General features: G+C 34.6%; 1 protein-coding gene across 6 annotated transcripts in view; it reads left to right on the top strand.

The window, feature by feature from the left end:
• The window catches only part of AP3B1 (adaptor related protein complex 3 subunit beta 1), a 374,259-nt gene that overhangs the window by 55,766 nt on the left and 292,829 nt on the right, over window positions 1-25,664 (top strand). For 4 of the 6 annotated variants that reach the window (XM_074204381.1, XM_074204379.1, XM_074204375.1 and 1 more), the window contains exons 2-3: window positions 4,352-4,427; window positions 15,703-15,777. In XM_074204381.1, coding sequence (XP_074060482.1) covers window positions 4,352-4,427; window positions 15,703-15,777 — 151 coding nt within the window. Of the gene's footprint in view, window positions 1-4,349; window positions 4,428-8,511; window positions 8,673-15,410; window positions 15,479-15,702; window positions 15,778-25,664 lie in introns of those variants that run through there. The other 2 variants (XM_074204377.1, XM_074204376.1) reach the window with 2 other exon arrangements.

Raw genomic sequence — 25,664 nt, 5'->3', positions numbered from 1 at the left:
ACAAAACCAAAACAAAACTACATGGAGTCCTTCACTATCAGATGGTACAGTAATTTCTTTATCATTTTAAGTTCCTTTGAGTTCTTTTGGCACTTCTGGGTTAAAACTAGTTTGATGAGATTGCTGGCAACATTTTAAAATTTTCTGTTAATCAATGTACTGGAAAATAAAGCCTGCATTTTTGAAAAAGGTTTCATAATTCAGACTAATATTTCTCCATGTATTCAGAATTAGTGATGTATTTCAGTAATATCTCTGTGTATTGACTGTAGGAAAAATTTCAAAGAAAATAGGAAACATTTTCCTTTCTTGAGGAATTTAGAAAAATGAATACTTATAGATTTATATAATGGGCAGTTCTTTAATACTTCAACATATTCATGATTTTGTTTGTCTTTTTTGAGAATTATCCAATTAGAACTTCTTAACTGAACATCAGGGTTATTATTTGATGTAGGTCCTCTAGAGCTCCTTCAATATAGCCTAGGAATGGAGTTTACTGTTTAACTTTTTCAGGCATAGCTGTAGGCCTTTAATGGAAAATTATGTCTGCATATAAGCAGCAATGTAGGAGTACTAAACTCTTAATGAAATGGTTGGAATCATTTTTTTTTTTTTGGAAAAAAGTAATACTTGTTTTAAAAGAAAATAGCAATGGAATGGACAAGAGAAAGTATTTTAGAATTTAATAAAACCCAACATCTATGTTGGAACCATTTGGAAGACTTTGAATTCAGTGATAAGGAGCTTTTAACTTGTTTGCTGTGTTTAGTAGGCAGCTTCTAAAAGTTTTTATGTAAAGGAATGATGTGCTGAAAGTACTACATTAAAAACATTACTTGGTTTGCAGTGTAAAGTTTATTTTAGAGACAGGGTACCTGGAGGTGAGAATATGGATTAAGAAACTGTTGAGAGATAAGGTTCAGAATTTAGAATACTTCAATTGGATAAAAGAATGAATGACTACTATAGATATTTTGTAATTAGAATGAACAGCATCTAGCAACCACTTGAATGTGAGATTCAAAAATGATTGTGATGTTAAGGTTTGAGAACAGTAATTGGAGAGAGGCAGTTTTTAAAATAAGTTTAATTTGCATGTGTTGAATTTGAGATGCTTATAGGACATCATGGAAATATCATCATAGGAAATATCTAGTGGGTAATTGAAATATAGTACTGAAATTTAGGATTTAGATGCATATAGAATTATATATTTGAGAGTAATTTATATAGACTTCTCAATTAAAGCCAGTGAATATGGAGAACAGGGACAAATGGTGAATATATTTAGGTAAAATTGGAGCTGAATATTTCTTTTTATTTAATTGTTTAAAATACATTTTTGTGTCTTCCCCCCATCATCATTTCCTCTAGTATGCTTCCCTTTCCCCCTTGCAGAAAGACATCCCATATAAAAATATTTTGTAAAATATTTTTTGTCTTTCATTTTTTATATTCTCATAGTTATCATAAATATCTTTCCTTCTCCCCAAGAACCATCCCTGCAACACATAGTATTTTTTAGAAAGGAAAAAAATTAAGCACAATTGATCAATTTATTGAAAAAGTCTAAAAACCTGTACAAGTTAATAATTTTGTTGCATTGACTTTTTTGGAGATGGGGAGTGTTAAGTTCTATTTAGTTACTAGGTATGTTGTTTTCTTGGTTCTGTTTACTTCATTTTACATTAGTTCATACAGATCTTTTTGTGTCTCAGCATACATGACACACATAATTTCTTACGGCATAGTAGCTTTCCTTTACGTTCTTCTACCACAATTTGTTTAGCCATTCCTCCTTTGAATGGTATCTACTCTGTTTCTATTAATTCTTTACTATCACAAAAAATTTCTGCTATCAATATTTTGGTACATATGGGGACTTTGTATTTATCAATGATTTCTTTGTGTATAAACCTATTAATAGAATTCTCAGTTCAAAGCGTATGGACATTTTATTTGAATAATTCCAAATTGCTTTCCAAAATAGTTGTACCATTTAGACAGCTCTACCAACAGGATATTAATATATCTATCTTTTCACACCTTCAAGGATGGGTATTTCCATTTTTGCCATTTTGTAGAGTAGGAGACGAAACTTCAGGGTTGTTTTGATTTGCATTTCTCTTTTACTAGTGATTTGGAGCATTCTTTCATGTGGTTATGAATACTTTGCAATTCATCTTTTGAGAACTGTTGGCCCATATCTTTTCCCTACTTAATCTTTTGGGTAATGGCTATTTTTTTATATGTACTTATATCTTGGATAACAAACCCTTCTCAGAGAAATTTGATAGATTTATTTTTTTTTTAGGTTTTTGCAAGGCAAAGGGGGTTAAGTGGTTTGCCCAAGGTCACACAGCTAGGTAATTATTAAGTGTCTGAGACTGGATTTGAACCCAGGTACTCCTGACTCCAGGGCTATCCGCTTTGCCACCTAGCCACCCCACCATGCCACCTAGCCACCCTGAGATAGAAAGATCCCCCCCCCCCCATTCAGTCATTTTCCTTCTTATCCTAATTATGTTAATTTTGTTTGTATGGAAGCTTTTCCTTTCATCAGGATTAGTTATTATGTCTTTTGTAATCATCCCCCTGCCTCTTAGAGTCCCTTACTTCTTTTTAGAAGCAATTCCAGTACTACCTTGTACTATTTTGATCATAACTTCCTGTGCTAGTGTTCTGTCTCCCTATTGATCTTTTATTTATTGTCTATACTTACGTATGTGCATTTTATCTCTCTGATAGAATATAAGGTCCCCGAGAACAAGAATTGTTTCTTTTTTTGGTCTTCAAATACTTAGAACCTAGAATACAAGCTATTTAATAAATGCTTGTTGCCTGATTGATTAAATATAAATCTATTTGTATTAGAAGTCAAGAAGAAAAATTGAAAGTCCATTGTAGTGTAAAGAACCATGGAGCTTAGATTCAGGAAAGAAAGATTTGATTCATTCTTTCAAGATTTAACAACCTGTGGGTTAATAGATAAACCAATTAACATTAATGGCAACACTAATAAAAATAAGTCATTTATGTTATACTTTGTTTTGCAAAATACAGAACATCTTTATATTACATCTAAGCAAACTGAAGCTAAGACTGTTTCAGTGGTACATGGTCATACTTCTTTAAACTTACACTTTCTTTTCTGTAAAATAAACATTATAATACCTCCTGCCATGGATATGGTAAAGAAAATGGTCCAAGTGTTTTCTGAGGTGTCAGCTATTATTAGTATTTTACATTGGGTTGTATTGTTTCATTAAATAATTTCAAATGGTAAAGAGCAACAATTTACAGAAAGCTTGTCAAGAGAACCTACTTAAGCCCTCTCATACCATTAACATTGAAAGATGAATTTGGAAGAATACCAAAAAGATAAAAAAGTGGAATAGATTGTCAAGACTTTTATAATGATCTATTTTCTTCAATATTGACAATGACCATTATATTTGATGGTATTTTGATAGTCTCTTTTGTGCTACAGGAGGAGCTAGAGATTGTGCTAAGGAAACCAAAAATGAGAAAGAACTAGATCCAATCAAATATAGACAGAGAATGTCTATGATATAGGCAAAATAATTTTGAAGGCATTGAAGATTGTTTAAGATTTCCAAAAAGAAGGGAAAGTTAACAAATCTTTGGGAAAAAGTAAAAGATTCATTATTACTTTGAAAGGAAAAAATCTTAATAACTACTTATGCCTATCTTTTGATCTTTACAAACTAATAAAGACTAATATTATACATTAGGGAAGCCTTGATAAAGGTTTGAGTGTGGAATGGATAAATTTACTAATCAAATAGATCAAATAGAACATATCTTTATAGGTATATATATATACCTATATATATAGGTATATATATATAGTTGATTGTATGCTATAGAGCTATATATCTGCTTACATTTGAATTCTTACATTCTGGCTTTTGTTTATTATGTTTATTGTTTATAGAGTATAACATTTACTGAATACAAAAAAGCATTTGATTCTTTTAGAGAGAAGAATGCTTTAAAAGTTACTTCTTTTAAGGGGAGGCTAGGTGGTGCAGTGGACAGAGCACCAGGCCTGGAGTCAGGAGTACCTGAGTTCAAATGCAGCCTCAGACACTTAATAATTACCTAGCTGTGTGGCCTTGGGCAAGCCACTTAACTTTTTTTAGGTTGTTTTTTTTTTTTTGGCAAGGCAGTGGGGTTATCTCTTTAACTAGACATTTCCTAGGACTAGTATGTTAAAAATTAAAAAAAAAGTTGGATTTCTAATTCATATGAAAATAATATAAGAATTTTAATTTAGTTTAAAAATCTAACATGGTATAATTAATTTTCTTCCTGTTTTTGATAGAAATGAAGATCTAAAGCAAATGCTAGAAAGCAACAAAGATTCTTCCAAACTAGATGCTATGAAACGAATAGTTGGGGTAAGTATAATCATGGGTAACAGTTTTGGTAAACACATGTATACTGATTTCATTAAATGTATCACCTTTTGAATCTTCAGATGATTAAGTGTTCAGTTTCTTTTGTCTATGATCTATAAGGCATAGTAAAGATACAGATAATGTTTTAAAAGTTTGAATTATTAAAGTGGTTTAAAGACCAAGGAAGAATATCTGATTGTTAGATGCAGTCAAATTCTGCACTTTCAGGATTGAGTTTTAATTTAATTTAATGCAAATTGCTGCCAGATATTTTCACATTGGCAGTAAATTATTTGCTTTCTTTTTCTCTATGGTTTTTGCAAGGCAATGGACCCAAGGTCACACAGTTAGGCAATTATTAAGTGTCTGAGGCTGGATTTGAACTGACTCCAGGGCCGGTGTTCTATCCATTACGAATTATTTGCTTTCTTAAAAAAAAAATCACAAAAATTGATGGAGCTGTGAACTGATCCAACCTTTCTGGAGAAAAATTTGGAATTATGCTCAAAGGGCAATAAAAATACGCATACCCTTTAATCCAGCAATACTACTACTAGGTCTATACTATGAAGAGATAATGAAAAAGGGTAAAAATATCACTTGTACAAAAATATTGACAGCAATTCTATTTGTGGTGGCAAAGAATTGGAAATTGAGGGTATATCCATCATTTGGGGAATGGCTGAACAAATTCAGAGAAGCCGGGAAAGACTTGCATGAACTGATGCTGAGTGAGATGAACAGAACCAGAAGAACATTGGATACACCATAACAACAACATGGGGGTGATGATCAATCTTGATGGACTTGCTCATTTCATCAGTGCAATAATCAGGGTCAATTTTAGGGTATCGACGGAGAATGCCATCTCTATCCAGAGAAAGAGCTGTGGAGTTTAAACAAAACCCAAAGACTTTTATCTTCAGTTTTTTTTAAAAGTTGTCTTATTTTTTTTTCCCTCAAGGATATGATTCTTCTCTCAACACATTCAGTTTTGATCAATGTATAGCATGGAAACAATGTAAAGATTTGCAGATTGCCTTCTGTAGTGGGGACAAGGGACGGAAGGGAGGTTGGGGGAAAATTGTAAAATTCAAAACATTACAAAAAAAAGATAGGTAGAAACTCTTATTTTATATAATTAGAAAACATAGGATATTTATAAAAAAATCAAAAAAAATATTTCAATTTTATTGCACAAAAACTAAAAGCAAAAATGTACTATAGGACTCAGAAGCTAAGAAACCTAAATACTGTTACACTCATTGATGTTTCCAGTTTCTTCCAGTTCTAAATCTATGAATTAGGCCTAGTTTCCCTTCTATAAAGTTAGAAATAATGTTTTTGTGAAGTAGGAACTTGCAGATAATATGTGTATAAAAAACAACTGAAACTATTTTGAATCTTTAGGAAGAATGGTGTCATTAAACTTAACACTTTTTTTTTTGTCACTTAATGACTTTTACAGAGGCGTTCTTTTTTCCTAAGTGTTATATTTCACATTTACTGTGAAGCAAATATTTCTTTTTAATTTTATTGTCAGAACTCCCTAGTAAGGATATTGGCCCCAATGTTATTATGCAGTTGTGGGGTCAATAGGGAATTTGTACAGGATAGTGTCCTTACTTTAAAGGTCATGTCAATTTGAAATATAGTTTAAATTAGAATATTTTTTTTAGATTTCCTGTATTGATTAGTGACATCTCTGGTTGGTAGGATATACTAGCCATATACTAGCCATATTAGTTTGTAGAAATTGTTTATGTCCCTCTAAAAATTTTAAATTAAATCTTTGGAGGTTATTAAGTTTTTAAAAAATATTGTTAACACATTCTAAAGAAGTTTTTAAAAATATTGTTAATCAATTTTTCTTTAAGTTAAGTTGACCCCACATTATCTCCTAGCCACCCATCATTTTACCCCTCCAATTATTTTTTTATATGGCTACTCAGATTTTCCTAATTTCCATGTCTGGTTACATCACATCCCTATTTAAACTCCTTTAGTGGCTCCAAATTGTTTATAAGATAACATAGAAATTTGTTATCTTGGCATTTAAGACCCAGCTTACCTTTCCATCTTTATTTTCCACTTTATTTTGTGCATGCTAAAGTTCCAGTTATAGAAATTTACTAACCATTGCTTCATTTCACTTATTCTGCCCTCTTTCCTCTCTAGATTTGTATAGTTAGATAAAATCAATATTATTCTTTTGCTCCATCTTCAGAAATGTTAATGACTCTAGAAATGTGTATTGAATAAGGTATATAATCTATTGCATTTATAAACTCTTTAGAGAGGTTCTACAAACATAAACTTTAAAGTTGATATTTTAACACTGACTAGGACAATTAATACATTAATATATTAAAAAGTAGGAGATTTCTAGATGTTGTTTTTTTATTTGTCATAGTGTCAATTTTTATAGTGTCCATTTCTCTGCCCTCTCTTGACATCTCATTATCTAAATCTGCATTAATACATTCTAGCCAACTAATTTTGTTATATCCATATTGAATAAGATTACTCTTAAGGAGTGGTCTCTCCTGATTAGTAAGGGGTCATCTGGTAAAGTAAGGAGTAATAACCTTTGTATAAATGATTAAAATCTATCCCCTTCTTGTAACTTCAATGAGAAGCTTGACTTAGAATCATTTTTTCCCATTGTTTTCCCTGGCTAGTGTTCAGTCTGAAATCTGAAGAGCAATTCCAAAATGAAATATTTCCCAGAAATCTCAGGAATATGATGGCCAAATTCCAGATCCCCAGGTGAAGGGGAAAATATTACAAGCAACCAGAAAAAAACTATTAAAATACTATTGAACCACAGTTAGAAGGTAGAGTTGAGGGGGAGTGAATGTACTTTTCTCTCATTGAAATTGACTCAGAGAAGGAATTCCATACTCATTTGGATATAGAAATCTATCTTACCTTAGAGGAGTGTAGAAGAGGAAAGGAATTGGGGGGGTGATATAAAGGAGGGAAGCTTGTAGAGGGGATAGTCAGATGTAAAACACTTGAGAGAGGAACTAGGTAAAGGAGAGAGAAAATAGAATAAATGGGTTAAGGTGAATAAGTTGGAGGGAAATAAAGTTAGCAATTGTAACTGGGGAGCAGGGGAATATTGAAACAAGTTTCTCTGATAAAGACCTCATTTCTTAAGCATAGATAACTGATTTCAGATCTATAAAAATAAGAGCCATTCCCCAATTTATAAATGATCAAAACATATGAACAATTTTCAAATGAGGTTATCAATGATATCTATGACCATATTTAAAAAAAGTCCTAGCTTATTTTTTGGGGGAGAAATGCAAATTAGAATAGTTCTGAGGTGCTATCTTATACATATTGAATTGGCTAATAGGATCTACAGAAAAAATGACATGTTGAAGAGGATGTAGAGAAAATGATACATTAATGCACTGTTGGAAGAATTGTGAAATGATTCAACAGTTCTGTTGAGCAATTTGGAACAATAACCAGGGGACTTATAAAAGCCTTCTGGAATATAGATCTGGTAGTGGCATTGCAAGGCTTTTGACCTTGCAATGCCACTACCAGATCTATATTCCAGAAGAGTTGAAAAAGACAAAGGTGTTTAAGGTGAAAAAGACTTATGTGTTTAAGAATATTTATGGCAGTTCTTTTCTGGTGTCAAAGAACTGGAAATTGAGGTGATGCCCACCAGTTGGGGAATGGTGAACAAATTGTGGTATATGATTATGGTGGAATATGATTATGTTATAAGAAATAATGAGCAGGATGCTCTCAGTAAAACATGGAAAGACTTACATGAGCAGATGCAATACTGATGGTGTCTGAATGCAGATTGAAGCATACTTTTTTAACCTTATTTTTCTTGAGGTTTCTTTCTGTGGGAGGGAGAGAGGCTGATGTTTATTTTTAGGACATGATTATTATGGTAATATTTTGCATGACTACATATTTTTAACCTATATCAAATAACTTACTTTCTTAGTGAGGGAAAGTAGATGTGGGAAGAAGGGAGAAAGTTTAGAATTCAAAGTTTTAAAAATGAGTGTAAAAACAAGGAATTTGTCATCATTTTATCATGTAATAGGAAAAAATAAAAATAACTCATTTTCAAAAAAAGAAGATAGAATTACAACCAAGAATCATTTACTCGGGCCCAGTGGAAAGAGCACCAGCCCTGGAGTCAGGAAGACCTGAATTCAAACCTGACCTCAGACACCTTATAATTACCTCGCTGTGTGACCTTGGGTAAGTCACTTAACCCCATTTCCTTGGAAAAAGCCAAAAAAAAATCCCTTACCCAGCAAAACAACATAATCTTTCAGGTGAGAAAAATGAATATTTAGTGAAATAGAGGACTTATAAGCATTCTTGTTGAAAAGATCGAAGCAGAATAAAAAATTTGACTTTCAAAAACAAAATTGATGAGAAGCATAAAAAGGTTAACAGGAAAGAGAAACCACAATGAATTATGAATTCAATAGTTAAATCTTTTCATATTAATACATTGGAAGATGACACTTATAACTTCAGAACTTTATCATTACAGGAGCAGTTGGAAGGAATATACATAGAAGGCATGGGTGTGAGTTGAATATAATGGGATAACTAAAAAAATAAAAATAAGTGAGAAAGGAATGCATCAAGAGAAGGGAGAAGGGAGAGGTAGAATGGAGTAAAATATATCACATAAAATTGGCACTCTTAAAAGAGCTTTTACAATGGAAGGAGAGATGGGAGGTAGAAAGGAAAGCTCTAACCTTACTTTCATCAGAATTGTGTCAAAGAAGGAATAATATATCCACTCATTTGGGTATAGAAATCTGTCTTACCATATCGGAAAATAGGAGGTGAAGGGAATGGGGAGAGGGCTTTTATTGAAGGGAGTTTGGATTGTAGGAAGTGGTAGTTAGAAGCAAAAGACTTTTGAGGGTGTACAGGGTGGAAGGAGAGAAGTAAAACAGGATGGAGCAAAATATATAGTAATCAGTCCTGTGAAAAAATTTTTTATAAGGTTTCTTTGATAAAAATCCCATTTCTCAAATTTAAAGAAATAAGAGCTATTTTCCAATTGCTAAATTGTTAAAGGACATGAAAAGGCAGTTTTTTGATTAGGTTACTATTGATTATAGAAATGTAAATTAAAATAATGGGGCAGCTAGGTGACACAGTGGATAAAGCACCGGCCCTAGAGTCAGGACTTGAATTCAAATGTAGCCTCAGACATTTAATAATTATCTAGCTCTGTGACCTTGGGCAAATCACTTAATGCCATTGCTTTGAAAAAACTTTAAAAAAATTAAAATAATACTTCTTACCTGTCCAATTAGCTAACATGATAGAAAAAAATTGACAAATTTTGGAGGAGTTGTAGGAAAATTGCTCTTCGGTGGAGTGGTGAATGGATTCAACCATTCTGATGAACAATTTCAAACTAGCCTTAAAGAGCTATAAAGCCATTTAACCTTCTGACCCAGCAGTATTTTTACTAGGAATTTCCCAAAGAGATAAAAAACCAAAAAGGAAGAAGATCTATATGTGCACAAATATTTAGAGCAATTATTTTAGTGGTGGTAAAGAATTGGAAATTGGAGGAGGGCATGTCCATCAATTGGGAATGGCTCAACTAGCAGTATCTGATTGTGATGAAATACTGTTGTATTATAAGAAATGATTAGCAGGATGCTCTCAGAAAAAGACTTAACATAAACTTGGTACAAAGTGAACTGAGCAGAACCAGGAGCATCTTATACACAATAACAGAAATATTGTACAATGATTAACTGAATGAATTAGTTATTTTCTTTTAGGTTTTTTTTTTTTTTTTGCAAGGCAATGGGGTTAAGTGGCTTTGCCCAAGGCCACACAGCTAGGCAATTATTAAATGTCTGAGGCTGAATTTGAACTTAGGTCCTCCTGACTCCAGGGCTGGTGCTCTATCCACTGTGCTACCTGGCTGCCCCAATTTATTCTCAACAATACAAAGGTCTAAGACAATTCTAAAGGACTCAAAATGGAAAATGCTCCAGATAAAAATCTGATGGAGTCTGTCTGAATGCAGATTGAAGCAAAATTTTTTACGAATTTTTAAATCTAATTTTTGGTCTGTATTTTCCTTCACATCATGACTAATATGTAAATATGTTATACATGGCTACATGTATATAACCTTTATCATTGCTTGTCTTCTCAGTGCGGGGAGAGAAATGAGGGACAGAATTTGGAACTCAAAATTTTAAAAATGTGTGCTTAAAATTATTTTTACATGGATTTTGAAAAAATACAGTATTAAATACATACCTTTTTACCTTTTTTTACTTTTTACCTTTATTTCCCATTTTATCCTGTGCTCTCTAAAGTTCTAGTTATACTAGATTACTGGATATATCTTGATCTCACACATTCTGCCTTCACATCTCTACCCATCTGTATAGTTTGTCCTGATATACCTGAAATACACACCTTCCTTTTTCATTTTTGACTATTGAAATCCTTCTTTTCTTCAAAGGTTAGCTTTGGGAGGCCCATCTTTTTCATGGTACCCAGCTGATAGTTATTTCTAAATCACTGAATTTCTGCCCATATCTCTCTCTGTCCTTTTCTTTCCTTTGCACCTATCATGTTATCTCTTTTATATTCTACCGTGCAAAAGTAATCTTCATAAAGAGATGATCTTTTTTCATTTTTTCTATATTTATTATAGTATAGTCCTTTTTCATTATAGTTCCTTAACATAATTTGGTGAATAAAATCTCTACTTTGTTATGCATTCTGAATATTACCTCTAATTGTGTAGTACTGTGGATGAAGCTTTTGAGTTTATGGATATGAAACATAATTTGCTTTAAATATGTAGACTATATATATCTATATATGTATATATGTATATATATGTATTTAACCAAGATAGGCTGAGCATTACCATTTTGTTATTAAGAAATACTCAAGAGGCAGCTAGGTGACACAGTGGATGGAGTACTGGTCTTGGAGTCATCAGGACCTGAGTTCAAATCTGTGCTCAGACACTTACCTTGCTGTGTGACCTTGGGCAAGTCGCTTAATCCCATTGCCTTAAATTAAAAAAAAAAAAAAAGAAACACTCAAGGCTTGGATTTTGTTGTTCATTTTCTTTCCAAATTTTCAAAATTTCACAGTAAATGAATATATTTGGGAATTTCATAGCTAATTTCCATGTCTAAATGTTTGTTATAGACATTTTTTTAAATAGTTAATGTACTGTAATTGAACTCCAGTTAGATCAGTTATGCAACTAAAGTATATGTAAGAGTTCTTTATAAAAGAAACAAATGAATAGTTAACAAGAACATGAAAGTAAAATACAAGGTAACTTAATAATTCAGTTAATTCTACTGAATAATTCTTTAAGTTACTTTTCAGTATCAGTGAAGTAACTGATCTCTTTGCTTTTTCTTACTCCTTGATTACTTTCTTTATTAAAGTCTTTATAATGCTGTTTCCAGTCTACATTGAAAACATACATTTCCTTTTCTCATATTTCTGTTCCTTCCATTTCAAAAGTTGTAGGATAAGCAGAGCCTTTCTTTTCCTGCTTTGGTGACTTTTTTCCTAAATTCATCACATTTCAGAATGATTGTGATATATTAAACCAAGAACCTTTTAATCCAAGCAGTAGATAAGAAAGCCTTTCTTTGGAGGAGATGATCTCAGAACTGAATATCAAAGAACTTGATGAACTTTGAAAAGAGAGGAGGGAGTAGATTATTCCAGGGGACAAGCTAAAGTATAAATATATGGGAGCAGAAACTTTTTCATGTGGGAATTTAATCAACTCTATACAAAGTTTCTCATTGTCTTTTCAACTCCAATCTTTCCTCTGTACCTCAGTCCCACATTTCAATTTCTGGCCTAGGCATCCGCTCCCTATGTGGCCTGCTGGTTGCTTCAGTAGCATTTTTAAAGATATTTTCAATGCTTTTTCCTTCCTTCTTTCCTGAATTGTATTTCTCCTTACAAATGATATATATTTTGTTTCTAGTACTACCATTCTATTTGGCATTTAAAAATTTTTTAATTGCCCTCATCTATCATCCCAACATCTGTTTAAACCTGCCAATTTTTGCTATAACCAGAACTCCCCCATACATCCTCTCCCACCCTCAAGCAAGCTTTTTTCACTTTTCATTTGGACTTTGTAATATAGCTTCTTAATTTATCTTTTTTGCCTTTAGTTGGCTCATCTGCAATATGAATTCATAGATGTTTTAAATGATTTTCCTAATGTCCCTGTCTAGCCATATCACTTGCCTTACATTTAGTGTAACCTTTGGTACAAAATATAAACTACTTGGTGTAATAGGAACAACATTTATTTTATATAATCTTGTTTACATTTAAGGGCTACAATGAAATTCTTGGTATTTGGTTGGGCTATAAGACTAGGCAAAGAAAAAAAACCTTAGAGACACCTGATGATCCTGAAAATTTGTAGAATTCCTATTGCCTGTTAGGATATCTTTTTGCTGCACTGATGAATGTGGAGGTGAATAGGAGTAACATCTATTTTTATTAATTATCTCCTTTTAAAACATTTTTAAGTAAAGTTATTTTATTGCTGTATGGTGCTTTTTATTTTGTGAAAGTTTCTAGTTTTCCTAATATTATTTGAATTGAATTTGCTCAAAGCAGTGTTTTAAGTTTTCTAGGATGTGATAAATATTTTTTAAATTTTACAGTAGTTTCAGTAGTAGGCATAAGGACAGTAATCAGATTGCAGATAGTTATGGAAGAAGTTGAATGATGAGGTAGTTAAAGCTAGGAAAGGAAATAGGAATTAATTAGAAGGTCATTGCTAGTTGATGGGTAAAAGTTGATGATTTGCTTATGATAAATATATAGAGACCCAGGCATGTATATATCCAACTCTATTGATTCCTACATCAGCACTGCTTAATATATATATATATATATATATATATATATATATATATATATATATATATGACTTTGAGCTTATTTTTCTCCTTTTCTTTTGACTTAATCAATTTAATTTTTATAGTACTTTGAAAGAGAACAGTTCAGTGTTCAATATAAGTGAATATGATACATTTTTGTGAGTTGGAAATTTATGAAATGAAGTTTAGGGAAAAAAGAAAATATCTCTTTAAGTGTTTGCTATCAAAGCTCTGTGTTAAGGTGCTGGCTATACAAATACAAAAATAAAAGATAGTCCCTGCTCTCAAGGAGATAACATTCTATTTTGTAATATTTTACTTTTTTCAGTTAAAAAGATACTTTTCAACATTCATTTTTGTTGGATTTTTTTGAGTTCCACATTGTTCTCTCTCCCTCCCTTCCCTCCTCTTGTCCTCCAATCAGCAAGTAGTGTGATATAGGTTATATGTGTTTAATTATACTAAACATTTCCCTCTTAGTCATATTGTGAAAAGGAAGCAAAAGGGGAGAAAAAACCATGAGAAAGGAAAAGACAAAAAAATTTTGAAAACAGAAAATATTATGCTATAATCTGCATTTTCTCTGGATGTGGATGGTATTTTCCATCACAAATGTTTTGGAATTGCCTTTGATCCCTGTATTGTTGAGAAGAGCTAGGTCTATCATAGTTGATCGTTACTTTTTGCTGTTACTATGTACATTGTTTTCCTGATTCTACTCACTTCACTCAACATCACTTCATGTAAGCCTTTTCTGGGTTTTTCTGAAATCTGCCTTGTCATCATTTCTTACAGAATAATAATATTATATCACATGCATATACCACAACTTGTTCAGTCATTTCCCAGTTGATGGGCATCCCTTCCATTTCTAGTTATTTTCCACCACAAAAAGGGCTGCTATAAATATTTTTGTGCATGTGAGTCTCTTCCCCTTATTTATGATGTCTTTGGGATTCACACCTAAAGGTCTATACAGTTTGATTGCCTTTTGGGCAGGCTTCAAAATTGCTCTCCAGTAGGGTTGAACCAATTCACAACCCTATCAACTGTGCATTAGTGTCCCAGTTTTCTCACATCCCTTCTAACATTTATCATTTTCCTTTTCTGTCATACTAGATTATCTGAAAGGTGTGAGGTGGTACCTCAGAGATGTTCTAATTAGTAGTGAATTAGAGCATTTTTTCATATGACTATAGATAGCTTTAATTTCTTCAACTGAAAACTGCCTGTGGAGATAACATTCTAAAAGGGTAAACAACACACATAAGAAAGGATAAAAATGGTAAAATCATGTTATGTCAAGACGTGGAATGAAGAAAGAGGGGAGGTTAGATGTTTCTTGATATCTCTTCGTTGCTGTTGCTTTCTCAGAAAACTGATGGTGACAAAATAAGTGTCTAATCAATCTCTAGATACTCTAATCATGCCAAAAGGAGGGCATTTTCGTTTATCCTTTTGAAAGTATTAGATCTTGCCCTGTGTTTGGAAGTAGACCTGGCAAAGTCAATTTTTTTTTTATTCCTTAAAATTGCAAGGCTTTTTGGCTAGGCAAACAGTCCAAGAACCCTTGAATTATAAACAAAATCAAGCAGCTTATATATATGTATTATATAATTACTCCAGAATAGAGGTTCTGAATTTGAGTTCTCTGAATTAAAAAAAAAAATTCATAACTTTATTTCAGTGTAATTGGCTATGAAATTGAACCATAAGGGTTCTCTTCCATTTCAAAATGTGATAAACTCTATGGCAGAAATTCAACGTTTATTATTTAATCTTCTTGTTATTCATTATTTATGGAAATGCTTATATTTGCTAATGATCAAGTTCCTTAAAAATGTTGAAAAACAAACAAACCTCTTTGCTTTTTTAAAAAGTAAATTTCTGGAGCACCTTGGAGATGCAGAGGAGTACAGCCCTGGAGTCAGGAGGACCTGAGTTCAAATCCAGCCTCAGACACTTAATAATTGCCTAGCTATATGAACTTGGGCAAGTAACTTAACCCCATTATCTTAAATAAATAATAATAAACCCCTAAATTTCTTTGAAGGACAATATCTTGAATGAAGTACTTGCTCAATAAAAGTGTTTGAAGATGAAGAGAATAGATTTTAAAAGGTATATTTAATCATGGTTACTAGAAGCATTTTTATTATTAGACTGATTTAGTAATTTATGGATTCATAATTTTTTTCACATTTTATATAATACTAATGCATAAAATAAAATTTCTTCTAAATCTATTTTTCTTTGAAATTATTTCTGGTGTCGTGTGTGTGTGTGTGTGTGTGTGTGTGTGTGTGTTATACATTAAAACACTAATATTATAATTTGTATTTCAGATGATTGCAAAGGGGAAAAATGCATCTGAACTCTTTCCCGCTGTTGTCAAGAATGTGGCCAGTAAAAATATTGAGGTATATTATGTTACACTATTTCTGTGATTTTTTTTTTTTTTTTTTGGTTATTAAAATGGTTTGTTACTGTGAAATGTTTAAAAACTTCTTAGGTCATATATGAGAGACTTAATGAGTTAATTTTGATGAGAAAGTTCATATAAAAATATAATAAAAAGAAGACACTATTGTTTATTTGGTTTGAGGTTATTGCAGAAGGTGAAATCTCGTACTAAGAATTTACCTCAAAGAATGATTAGAAATCATGCTATTGGGGTGACTAGGTGGCGCAGTGGATAGAGCACCAGTCCTGGAGTCAGGAGGATCTGAGTTCAAATGTGGCCTCAGACACTTAATAATTACCTAGCTGTATGATCTTGGGCAAGTCACCTAACTCCATTGCCTTGCAAAAACAAAACAAAAAACCCACAAAAATCATGCTATTCTATTTTCCTGTTTCCAGATTCCTATTTAGTTCTTCCTTAGGTTTGAAGATACAGCATAAACCCAGTGAGATAGGCCTTACACAAATATTTCTTAGAAGGGTAGGACAATTTTAGATTGAACTATAAAGGTGTATTAGATTCTTTGGAAGAATTTGGTATAAAGACAGAACCCTAATTCTGCCTCTGTATGTGAATCATTGATATAGCTGAACATCATTCAAAAAACAAATTTATGAGTGTCTTATATTAGGGTGGAAGGAATCTATAACTTGTGATCTACAACCAGGCATTCCTCCTGACTCATTAGAGTCTGTTATTTAAAATTAAAATTAAAAAAATTGCTAAATACTTTGTCTTAATTAAGATATTTTAGTAGGTAACTTTCTAATATCAATGAATTTAATAGTATTTCAGTAATATATAGAAATGGATATCCAAAATAATTATTATTTTTCAGACGACTTTTTATTTGACTTTTGAGAAGTAATATTTTGTCTTTTTTGCCAATGATTCCTAAAGTAAGATAAACCCCATTTCTAAATCATCTTCTTAATTTAATGATGTCTTCTTCCCCCTCTTCAAATTTTTTTCCTTCCTATACTTTATTTTTAAATTTTATTTTCATCCGTTTGTACATGTATATTCCCAAGTTACAAAGTTTCCCTTCACTCTCCCTTTCTACCTCCTATCCCCCTTCAAATTAAAGAATATCAGAAAGAATCAGTCTGTGACAAAAATAAAAAGGATCTACATTTCATGGGGATGGAATTTGTTGTCTCTTTGAAAAATATCCAGAAGAAAACAATCCATGTGACTTTATAATTACTTGAAGATAAAATTGAGTTGCTTGCCTAAAGTATGTCAGGAAATAGCTGGTTTAAAATGTAATCCCTGAGAAATAATCTGCATTATAAATTGTAGCAAATTAATATATGAAAGTTTATTGAATGGTTCCTTTTGTAACTCATGACAGTGATTTTTCTGAGGACCAACCAGTCAGGAGACTTGACCACTTTATCAAGTATTTTCCCAAAGGCCTCCCTAATCTCCCCCCCACCCATATACACATTAAAAAAGAAAAGAAAAAATATGCAGCCTTTTTAGTTCTCTCCCTTTCCATTTTGGACATTTATGGATCCTGGTAAGAAGGGGTGCAGAAGCTGCTAAGAATGACATAGATTTTCGAATGTTCTTGTTATTCTATAATTGTGAGATCCTTGTGTCGTGACTGAGGCAGGGCATTACTAGAAACATTTTGTCGTATCACTCTGACATTCTAATAAAAATAAAACCACATGACAGAAAGAAGTTGCAGCTAAATTGAAAGCTACTTAAGAATTTTCCTCAGCATGGCAAATAAAAGAATTGGTGGAATTGTTATAATCTATCCTAAGACCACAGCAGTTGCTGAAATCATTCACAGTCAGCAGGCATTTACTGAGCACTTGGCAGGTAGGGGGAGACTTTCTCCTAAGGGTCAGGATACAGAGATCAAAGGGAAATTGACTTTATGCTGGAGGGGCTTCACTTTCAGTGGAGAACACGGGGACATCCATCAGCACAGGCAGCTGCATAGTATGATGGAGAGAGCACTAGCTAATGATTTAAGTTCCTTAAAAATGTTGAAAAACAAACAAACCTCTTTGCTTTTTTAAAAAGTAAATTTCTGGGGCAGCTTGGAGATGCAGAAGAATATAGCCCTGGAGTCAGGAGGACCTGAGTTCAAATCCAACCTCACATATTTTCTACCTAGGTGGCCCTGGGCAAGCTGCTTACCCATTTGGCCTCAGTTTCCTCAGATGTAAAATGGGCCTAATATGTCCTGCCTCACAGGATTGTGATGTTTAAATGAGATTTTTGTAAAAGCACAGTGCCTGCCATATATGATTCAGTTCAGCTATATCCAATTCTTTGTGACCCTATGGATCATACATGGCATGCTAATGCTTCTGTTGCATTTTCTTGGCAAAGATACTGCAGCAGTTTGCCATTTCTTTCTCTCTGAATTAAGGCTGACAGATGAAATAACTTGCCTAGAGACACACAACTAATAAATATCTGAGTTCACATTTGAACTCAAGTCTTTGTGAGTCCAGGCCATTGAGCCTAGCCACTGAGCCATGTAGCTGCCTCTCTTGGCAGCTCCCCACATGGTAAATGCATATTATTCCTTTCCCTTGGAGCTAGGGATATCAGGAAAAAATTCATGGAGAAGGTGATGCCTAAACTGAGTTTTGAAGGAAACCAGAAATTTCAAGAGGCAGAAATAAAGAGGGAGAATATTCCAGGCATGGGGAACAGCTAGTGCAAGAAACAGAAGGGAAGATAGGAGTACAGTGGGAAGAACAGTGAGAAGGCCAATTTATAAGAGGTGACTGACACAGCTCTACTGCTCAGGAGCATGACAGTAAAATTGTAGTGTGTCATAAAATGGAGAAGAGAGCCAGTTTCCCATTTAGAGTGATATTGGGAACCATGTAGATTAGCTTAGTGCTTTTATTGACATAAAGAATAATAGTGGACAGAATTGTCATCTTTAGTGGGAAGAATAATATGGTTTGTGCCCACTGCAATTGGATATCATAGTTTCCCTGTCCAATTTGGTGGTAGACTTATTCCTGAGCCTCGGTTGTTCTCATAAGGACCTTGGCCTGATTCTCCATTTTAGCAGAAAGCATTTATGTCTCTTTTGGGTCTTAACAAACCCTTCAACCTGTTATATTTGGGGAGGCATTCCTTATTTGATCCTCTCCTCAAAGGATAGAACTATCAAGTCAGTGGGGATTCCTCTTTGTGCCACTGAGTATTTTCTTTTGGGTTGGTCACGGGGTAAGTTTTTTATAGCTGACCATCTAGGTTCTTGATCACTACTTACTCTGAATTCTGGGAAGAATTTGATAAAGAGTTTTCCACCAATTTAACTTGCCACTTAATAGAAGAAAAAAAAGGAGACGATGACTCTTCTGATTTTCTGGTCAAACATTTCTCTTTCTAATGCTTCTCTTACACAATTCTTTGTTGGTGATGTATTGTAGCCTGATCATGCCTACTGCAGTTCTTCAGATTCTATAGTATTCTGTGACCTTAAAAAATACATTTTGATGAAAAAAAGATTTCTTGTAAATAAGGAAGTCCTTCAAATGTTCCTCTTTGTTACAAATTGTTACAAACCCTTGAATCTTTGTTCACTCAAAAAAGCCTGCCCCTGACTATTACACAGGATAATTGTTACGAATATTTGCTTATATAGCTATCTGATCTATTGTATACACATATGTATATACATACATATACATACATAGGTATCTATTCATTTTTTTAAAAGAAAGATTTTAAGTTTTACAATTTTCCCCCTATTCTTTTTTTCTTAGAAAGATTTTATTGCGGGGGGGGGGCTGAGCCAAGATGGCAACAGGAGAAGAGCCTCTCTTAGGTACTCTCTGTTTCTCTCTCTCTCTAATATTTCAAAAATTATAAAATAATGACACTAATTAAATTTTTGAGAGACAGAACCCACAGAGGGATCCAGTGAGACAGTTTTCCAGCCCAAGGTAACCTGGAAAATAGTGGAAAGGCTCCGATCCACAGGGTTAGAGGGGCGGCCCGCCAGATTGAAGGAACTTCAGCTTCCCAGAGGCAGCCGCAGGGCGCCTGGGAGCCATGGCTCATGGCAGCAGGAGTAGTTTCCTGACCTACACCATGGGAAGCACCGGGCACAACTTGGAAGATGGGCTGGGGAGGGGGGACCTCTGCTAGAGCAAGTGTTTGAAGCCCAGCCCTCAGGGCACTCAGTGAGCAGAATGGCCATGGTAGCCCAGATCCAGGAAACGGAAACAGGTGAAAAGCAGGAGCCCCCAGGCAACTGAGCCTTGAGTACTTAGCCTACCAAAGGTAGAGGAATGGAGAGAGACTCTGTACCTGGAACAGGACTCTGGGACTCTGACCACATTCAAATCCTGATCGTAGTCTAGGCCCCCCATAGAACAGGTCCCCACCCCCACCTCAGCCCCATGGCAGAGGGGTGTGCTTGTGGTTATTCACAGACCAGGAGGGAAGACAAAGCTTCATACACTGAGATCCTTGTGGGGGTGGAGTGTCCCAATTACACTCAAAAGCTCAGGAAGCACCCCAAAATCAGGCACAGGCTTAACAAATGAGTAAATAGAGAAAAAAAGAGGAACTCCATTGAGAAATACATTGTCTGTGATCCCAAGAAGGATCAAAATACTCAATCTGAAGATGAGGAAGTACAAGCTCCTGCATCTAAAGACTGCAAGAAAAACAGAAATTGGACTCAGGCTATGACAGAGCTCAAAAAAGATTTTGAAAATCAAGTGAGGGAGATAGAAGAAAAACTGGGAAAAGAAATGAGAGAGATGCAGGAAAAACATGAAAATGAAGTCAGCAGCTTAGTCAAGGAGATCCAAAAAAAAATGCTGAAGAAAATAACATGTTAAAAACTAGCATAGGTCAAATGCATAAAACAGTTCAAAAAATTATTGAAGAGAAGAATGCTTTAAAAAGCAGAATTGGCCAGATGCAAAAAGAAATAAGAAAGCTCTCTGAGGAAAACACTTCCTTCAGACAAAGAATGGAACTGAGTGAGGTTGCTGATTTTATGAGAAATCAGGACACAATACTTCCAAACCAAAAGAATGAAAAATTAGAAGAAAATGTGAAACATCTTATTGAAAAAACAACTGATATGGAAAACAGATTTCAGGAAAGATAATTTAAAACTTATTGGGATACCTGTAAGTCATGATCAGGAAAAGAACCTTGACATCATTTTTAAAGAATTCCTCCATGAAAATTGCCCAGATATCCTAGAAGCAGAGGGCAAAATAGAAATTAAGAGAATCCACCAATCTCCCCAAGAAAGATTTCCAAAAAAAAATAAAACAAAAACAAAAAAACAACCCCTCCCCCGGAATATTATAGGCAAGTTCCAGAATGTCCACATCAAACTGAAAATATTACAAGTAGCCAGAAGGACACAATTCAGATATCATGGAGTAGCAGTCAGGATCACACAGCAGCAACTATATTAAAGGCTCGTAGGGCTTGGAATATAATATTCTAGAAGGGAAAAGAGCTCGGAATGCAACTGAGAATCAACTACCCAGCAAGGCTGAATGTCCTCTTCCAGGGAAAAAGATGGACTTTCAATGAATCAGGGGAATTTCAAATGTTCCTGTTGGAATGGCCAGAGCTGAACAGAAAGTTTGATCTTCAAATACAGGACTCAGGTGATGCATAGAGAGTGGAGGAGAAGGGGAAAATATGAGGGACTTAATGATGATGAACTGCATGTATTCCTGCATAGAAAAATGACATTGATAATACTCATATGTACCTTCTCATTTAATAGAGCAGGTAGAAGGAGCTTTTATAGATGAAACACAGGAGAGAGCTGAATTTGAAGATATAACATATTGTAAAAATGAAATCAATGGCTAAAAGGGAAATGTAATGGGAGTAAGAGAAAGGAGAGGTGGATTAGTATAAGATATTCCATATAATAAGATTTTTTTAATTACAATGAGCTATTGCAATGATATGGAAGGGGGAAGGTGAGGGGGAATGAGGGAATCTTCGCTCTCATCAGAGGTGGCTCAGAGAGGAAATAGCATATATACTCAATGGGGTATAGATATCTAGAATAAGAAGGAAAGAAGGGGGAGGGGGGTCATGTGAGTGATGGAGGAGAGGGTAGACCGTGGGGGAAGAGTGGTCAGATATAACACATTTTCATTTTTATTTCTTGCAAGGGGCTGGGCTTGGGTGGCCTGTCCAGGACCAGGTGGCCTGGTGGTTGCTGGGTCTCGGGGGTGGTATGTGGGCTTGGGGCCTCTTGGCCCCAGGGCCGGAGATCAGTCTGCTGCACCACTGAGCTACCCTGCAGCACATTTAAGAAGACGTGCAGAGTGAAAGGAGAGAGAAAATATAGTTTATGGTATTGGGGAAGTACGAATGGAGGGAGTTCCATATAGCAATGCCAATGGTGGAAAAATATGGAAGCAGTTTTTCTGATGTACTTATTATAAAGAATGTGATCCACCTGTGACAGAGCTGGTGGTCTTGGAACATAGACTAAAGCAGCACATTATTATTATTATTATTATTATTATTATGACAGGGTGTTGCTGGGCAAATAGAGTTGGGTGGCTTGCCCAGGACTGCACAGCTGGGTGATTGTTGGGTGTCTGAGGCCCGATTTGAACCCAGGTGCTCCTGGCTTCAGGGTTGGTGCTTTGTCCATTGCACCACCTGGCCGCCCCTATTATTATTATTGTTATTGTTGTTGTTATTGTTATCATTATTATTATTATTATTATTATTATTATTATTATTATTATTTTATATTTTTTGGTTTTTGTAGGGCAATGGGTTTGGGGTGACTTGCCCAGGGCCACACTTTCTGGGTGATTGTTGGGTGTCTGGGATGGGACTTGGGCTTGGGTGCTCCTGACTCTAGGGCCGGTGCTTTCTCTACTGTGCCACATAGCTGCCCCTATTAATATTAATTTTTTAATTTTAATTTTTTTCCTCTTTCCTTTATTGATCATGAGGACCTATATTTTTTTGTGGGTAGGGGTTATCATGTTTACTCTTTTTTTTTTTTTTTTTTAGGATTTTTTAAGGCAAACGGGGTTAAGTGGCTTGCCCAAGGCCACACAGCTAGGTAATTATTAAGTGTCTGAGACCAGATTTGAACCCAGGTACTCCTGACTCCAGGGCCGGTACTTTATCCACTACGCCACCTAGCCACCCCTTCATGTTTACTCTTAAACAAGAATATTTTAGTAATGTATATAAAAAGTTATCATTTGTCCAAAAATAAAAAAAAATTAAAAAAGAAAGATTTTATTTGTTTTACATTCCCCCCCCATTCTTGCTTCCTGCCCCCCTCCCTCACAGAAGGCAGTCTGTTAGTTTTTGCATTGTTTCCATTGTATACATTGATCTAAGTTGAATGTGACGAGAGCGAAATCATATCCCTAAGGAAGAAAAATAAATTATAAGACATAGCAAAATTGCATAATAAGATAATGCATACCTATTCATTTGATAGTCATTTTATTTTATTTTTTTAGCTTTTAATAAATATTTTATTTTTATTTCCAACTTATACAATGGAAATTTTTTCCAATTACTTTTTTTCAAGGCTTTGAGATGTAGTTTTTCTCCCTCTCTCCCTTCCCTCTCCTCTTCCTCCAACAGAAAGCAATCTGATTTAGGCTTTACATTTGTAACTATATATGACAGTCATTATAGATGAACCCAGAGTTAAATAGGATGAGATAAGGGAATTATATTGCCCATGAGAAATTCTATGGTTCTTTTAATGACTTCAAATTTCTCTCCGAAAGAAAGCATATCTTAAGCATCAGATTTCTTTGGTTTATGTTATATTGCTGTTGAATCTTGGAATACCACAGTCCTTGGAAAATTAAAGTTTGTTGAAATCAAAAGGCAGTGGAGAGGTGCAAAATTGGGTATGAGTAGACTACAACATATTTCCAAACTGTCTTTGGCCTTTTTTGCGAATAGGTTGAAAAGACTGACAGAAAGACAAAAAGGAACAATAAAATGCTGTAAAATTAAGAATAAAAATTAATTACTTGCTTTTGCCTAAAATTACCAACAAAGGTAACGTATAAGAAATTATGTAAAGGACGTTTTATGTAAAAGAACTTTGGCTATAACAGGACTTGGACTGATCTTGTAGCAAGAAAAAGAGATTACCAGTGGATAAGCTTCACACTCCATTGTTATCCATGCAGTACATCAATAGAGAAAGATCATCAGCATGTTGGTCCTGGAAGGTTTATGTGAGGGAGGACATGAATAGAGTTGAATAGGATGATTAAGGGAGATCATGTATCATAGTGGAATCAGGAGACCCAGTTTCAAATCTCAGGTTTGTCATAATGGTCTTATGGAAGTAATTCACAACCCTTCCTAGACTCAGTTTACCCCTTTAAAATAAGGGGATTTAACTATATGTACCCTAAAATCCCTTTTAGTTCTCCTTCTCTAATGAATATATAAATGGTTTGTGGTCTTAATAGCTCATATTGATGAAATCTCAGATCCATTTAAATATATATAATCTCTTTGTATTTTTACATATTATTTGTATATGTATGCAATATATCATTTAATATCCGTATTATGTATGCAGTTGATGTTTAACACACACACACACATATATATATATATATATATATATATATATGTACACACATCATACTGTGTTTGAAGATAAACTGAAGGATATTCACAAATACACACACACACACACACACACACACACACAAACATATAGACTCACTGACATTCTTTTTCTATTTTTCTATGCTAACAGTTGTTACTATCCCTTTTTACTTGTTCAAAAGTCACCAAACGGAATATGTGAATTGTAAGATATCAGCATTTACCATGATTTTTTCTATTTATTTATTTATTCTTATTTTGTATAATTTTTTTATACATTACTGAAATATTCTTGTTTAAGAGTAAACATAATACCCCCTCCCCCCAAAAAATATAGACCTGCATGAGTGATGAAGGGGAGAGAACAAAATTAAAATAAAAAAAATAATAATAGTAGGTGTGGCCAGGTGGCACAGTGGACAGAGCAACGACCCTGGAGCCAGGAGCACCCGAGCCCAAATGCGGCCCCAGTCACCCAGCTGTGTGACCTCATGCAAGCTACCCCAACCACATTGCCCTACAACCCCCCCCCCCAAAAAAAGACCCAAAATAAAATAGTAATAATAACAGTAGGGGCAGCTGGGTGGTGGACAGAGCCACTGGCCCTTGAGTCAGGAGCACCCAGGTCCAAATCCAGCCTCAGACACCCAACAATCACCCAGCTATGTGGCCCCAGCCAGGCCACCCAGCCCCATTTGCCCTGCACCCCCCCCCCCAAATAATAATAAAAAAATGTGCTTCAGTCTCTGTTCCAACACCAACAACTCTGTCGTGGGTGGATCACATTCTTTATGATAAGTCCAACACAAAAGTTACTTCCATGTTTTTCCGCCATTGCTGATTGCAACTCTCTCCATTCATACTTTTCCACTACCAGGTACTATATTTTCTCTCTCCTTTCACTCTGACTCTGCTGTAGGGCAGCAGACAGATCCCCAGCTCTGGGGCTAAGAGGCCCCGAGCCCAAATACCTACCACCCTTTAGGCCCAGCATCCACCTGGCCCTGTGGTCCCGGACAGGCCATCCAATCCCAGCCCCTTGCAAGAAGTAAAAAAGAAAATGTGTTATATCTGACCACTCTCCCCCCATGGTCCATCCTCTTCTCCATCACATCCCCTCCCTTCCCCCTGCTCCCCCCTCCTTCTTACTCCAGATGTCTATACCCCATTGAGTATATATGCTGTTTCCTCCTAGCCATCTCTGATGAGAGCAAAGGTTCCCTCATTCCCCCTTGCCTCCCC

Source organism: Macrotis lagotis, chromosome X (assembly GCF_037893015.1).
Source record: "Macrotis lagotis isolate mMagLag1 chromosome X, bilby.v1.9.chrom.fasta, whole genome shotgun sequence".
In the NCBI taxonomy this organism is placed as follows: domain Eukaryota; kingdom Metazoa; phylum Chordata; class Mammalia; order Peramelemorphia; family Peramelidae; genus Macrotis; species Macrotis lagotis.
Note: the sequence above shows the minus strand (reverse complement) of the source record. Positions and strands in the feature narration are given on the sequence as shown.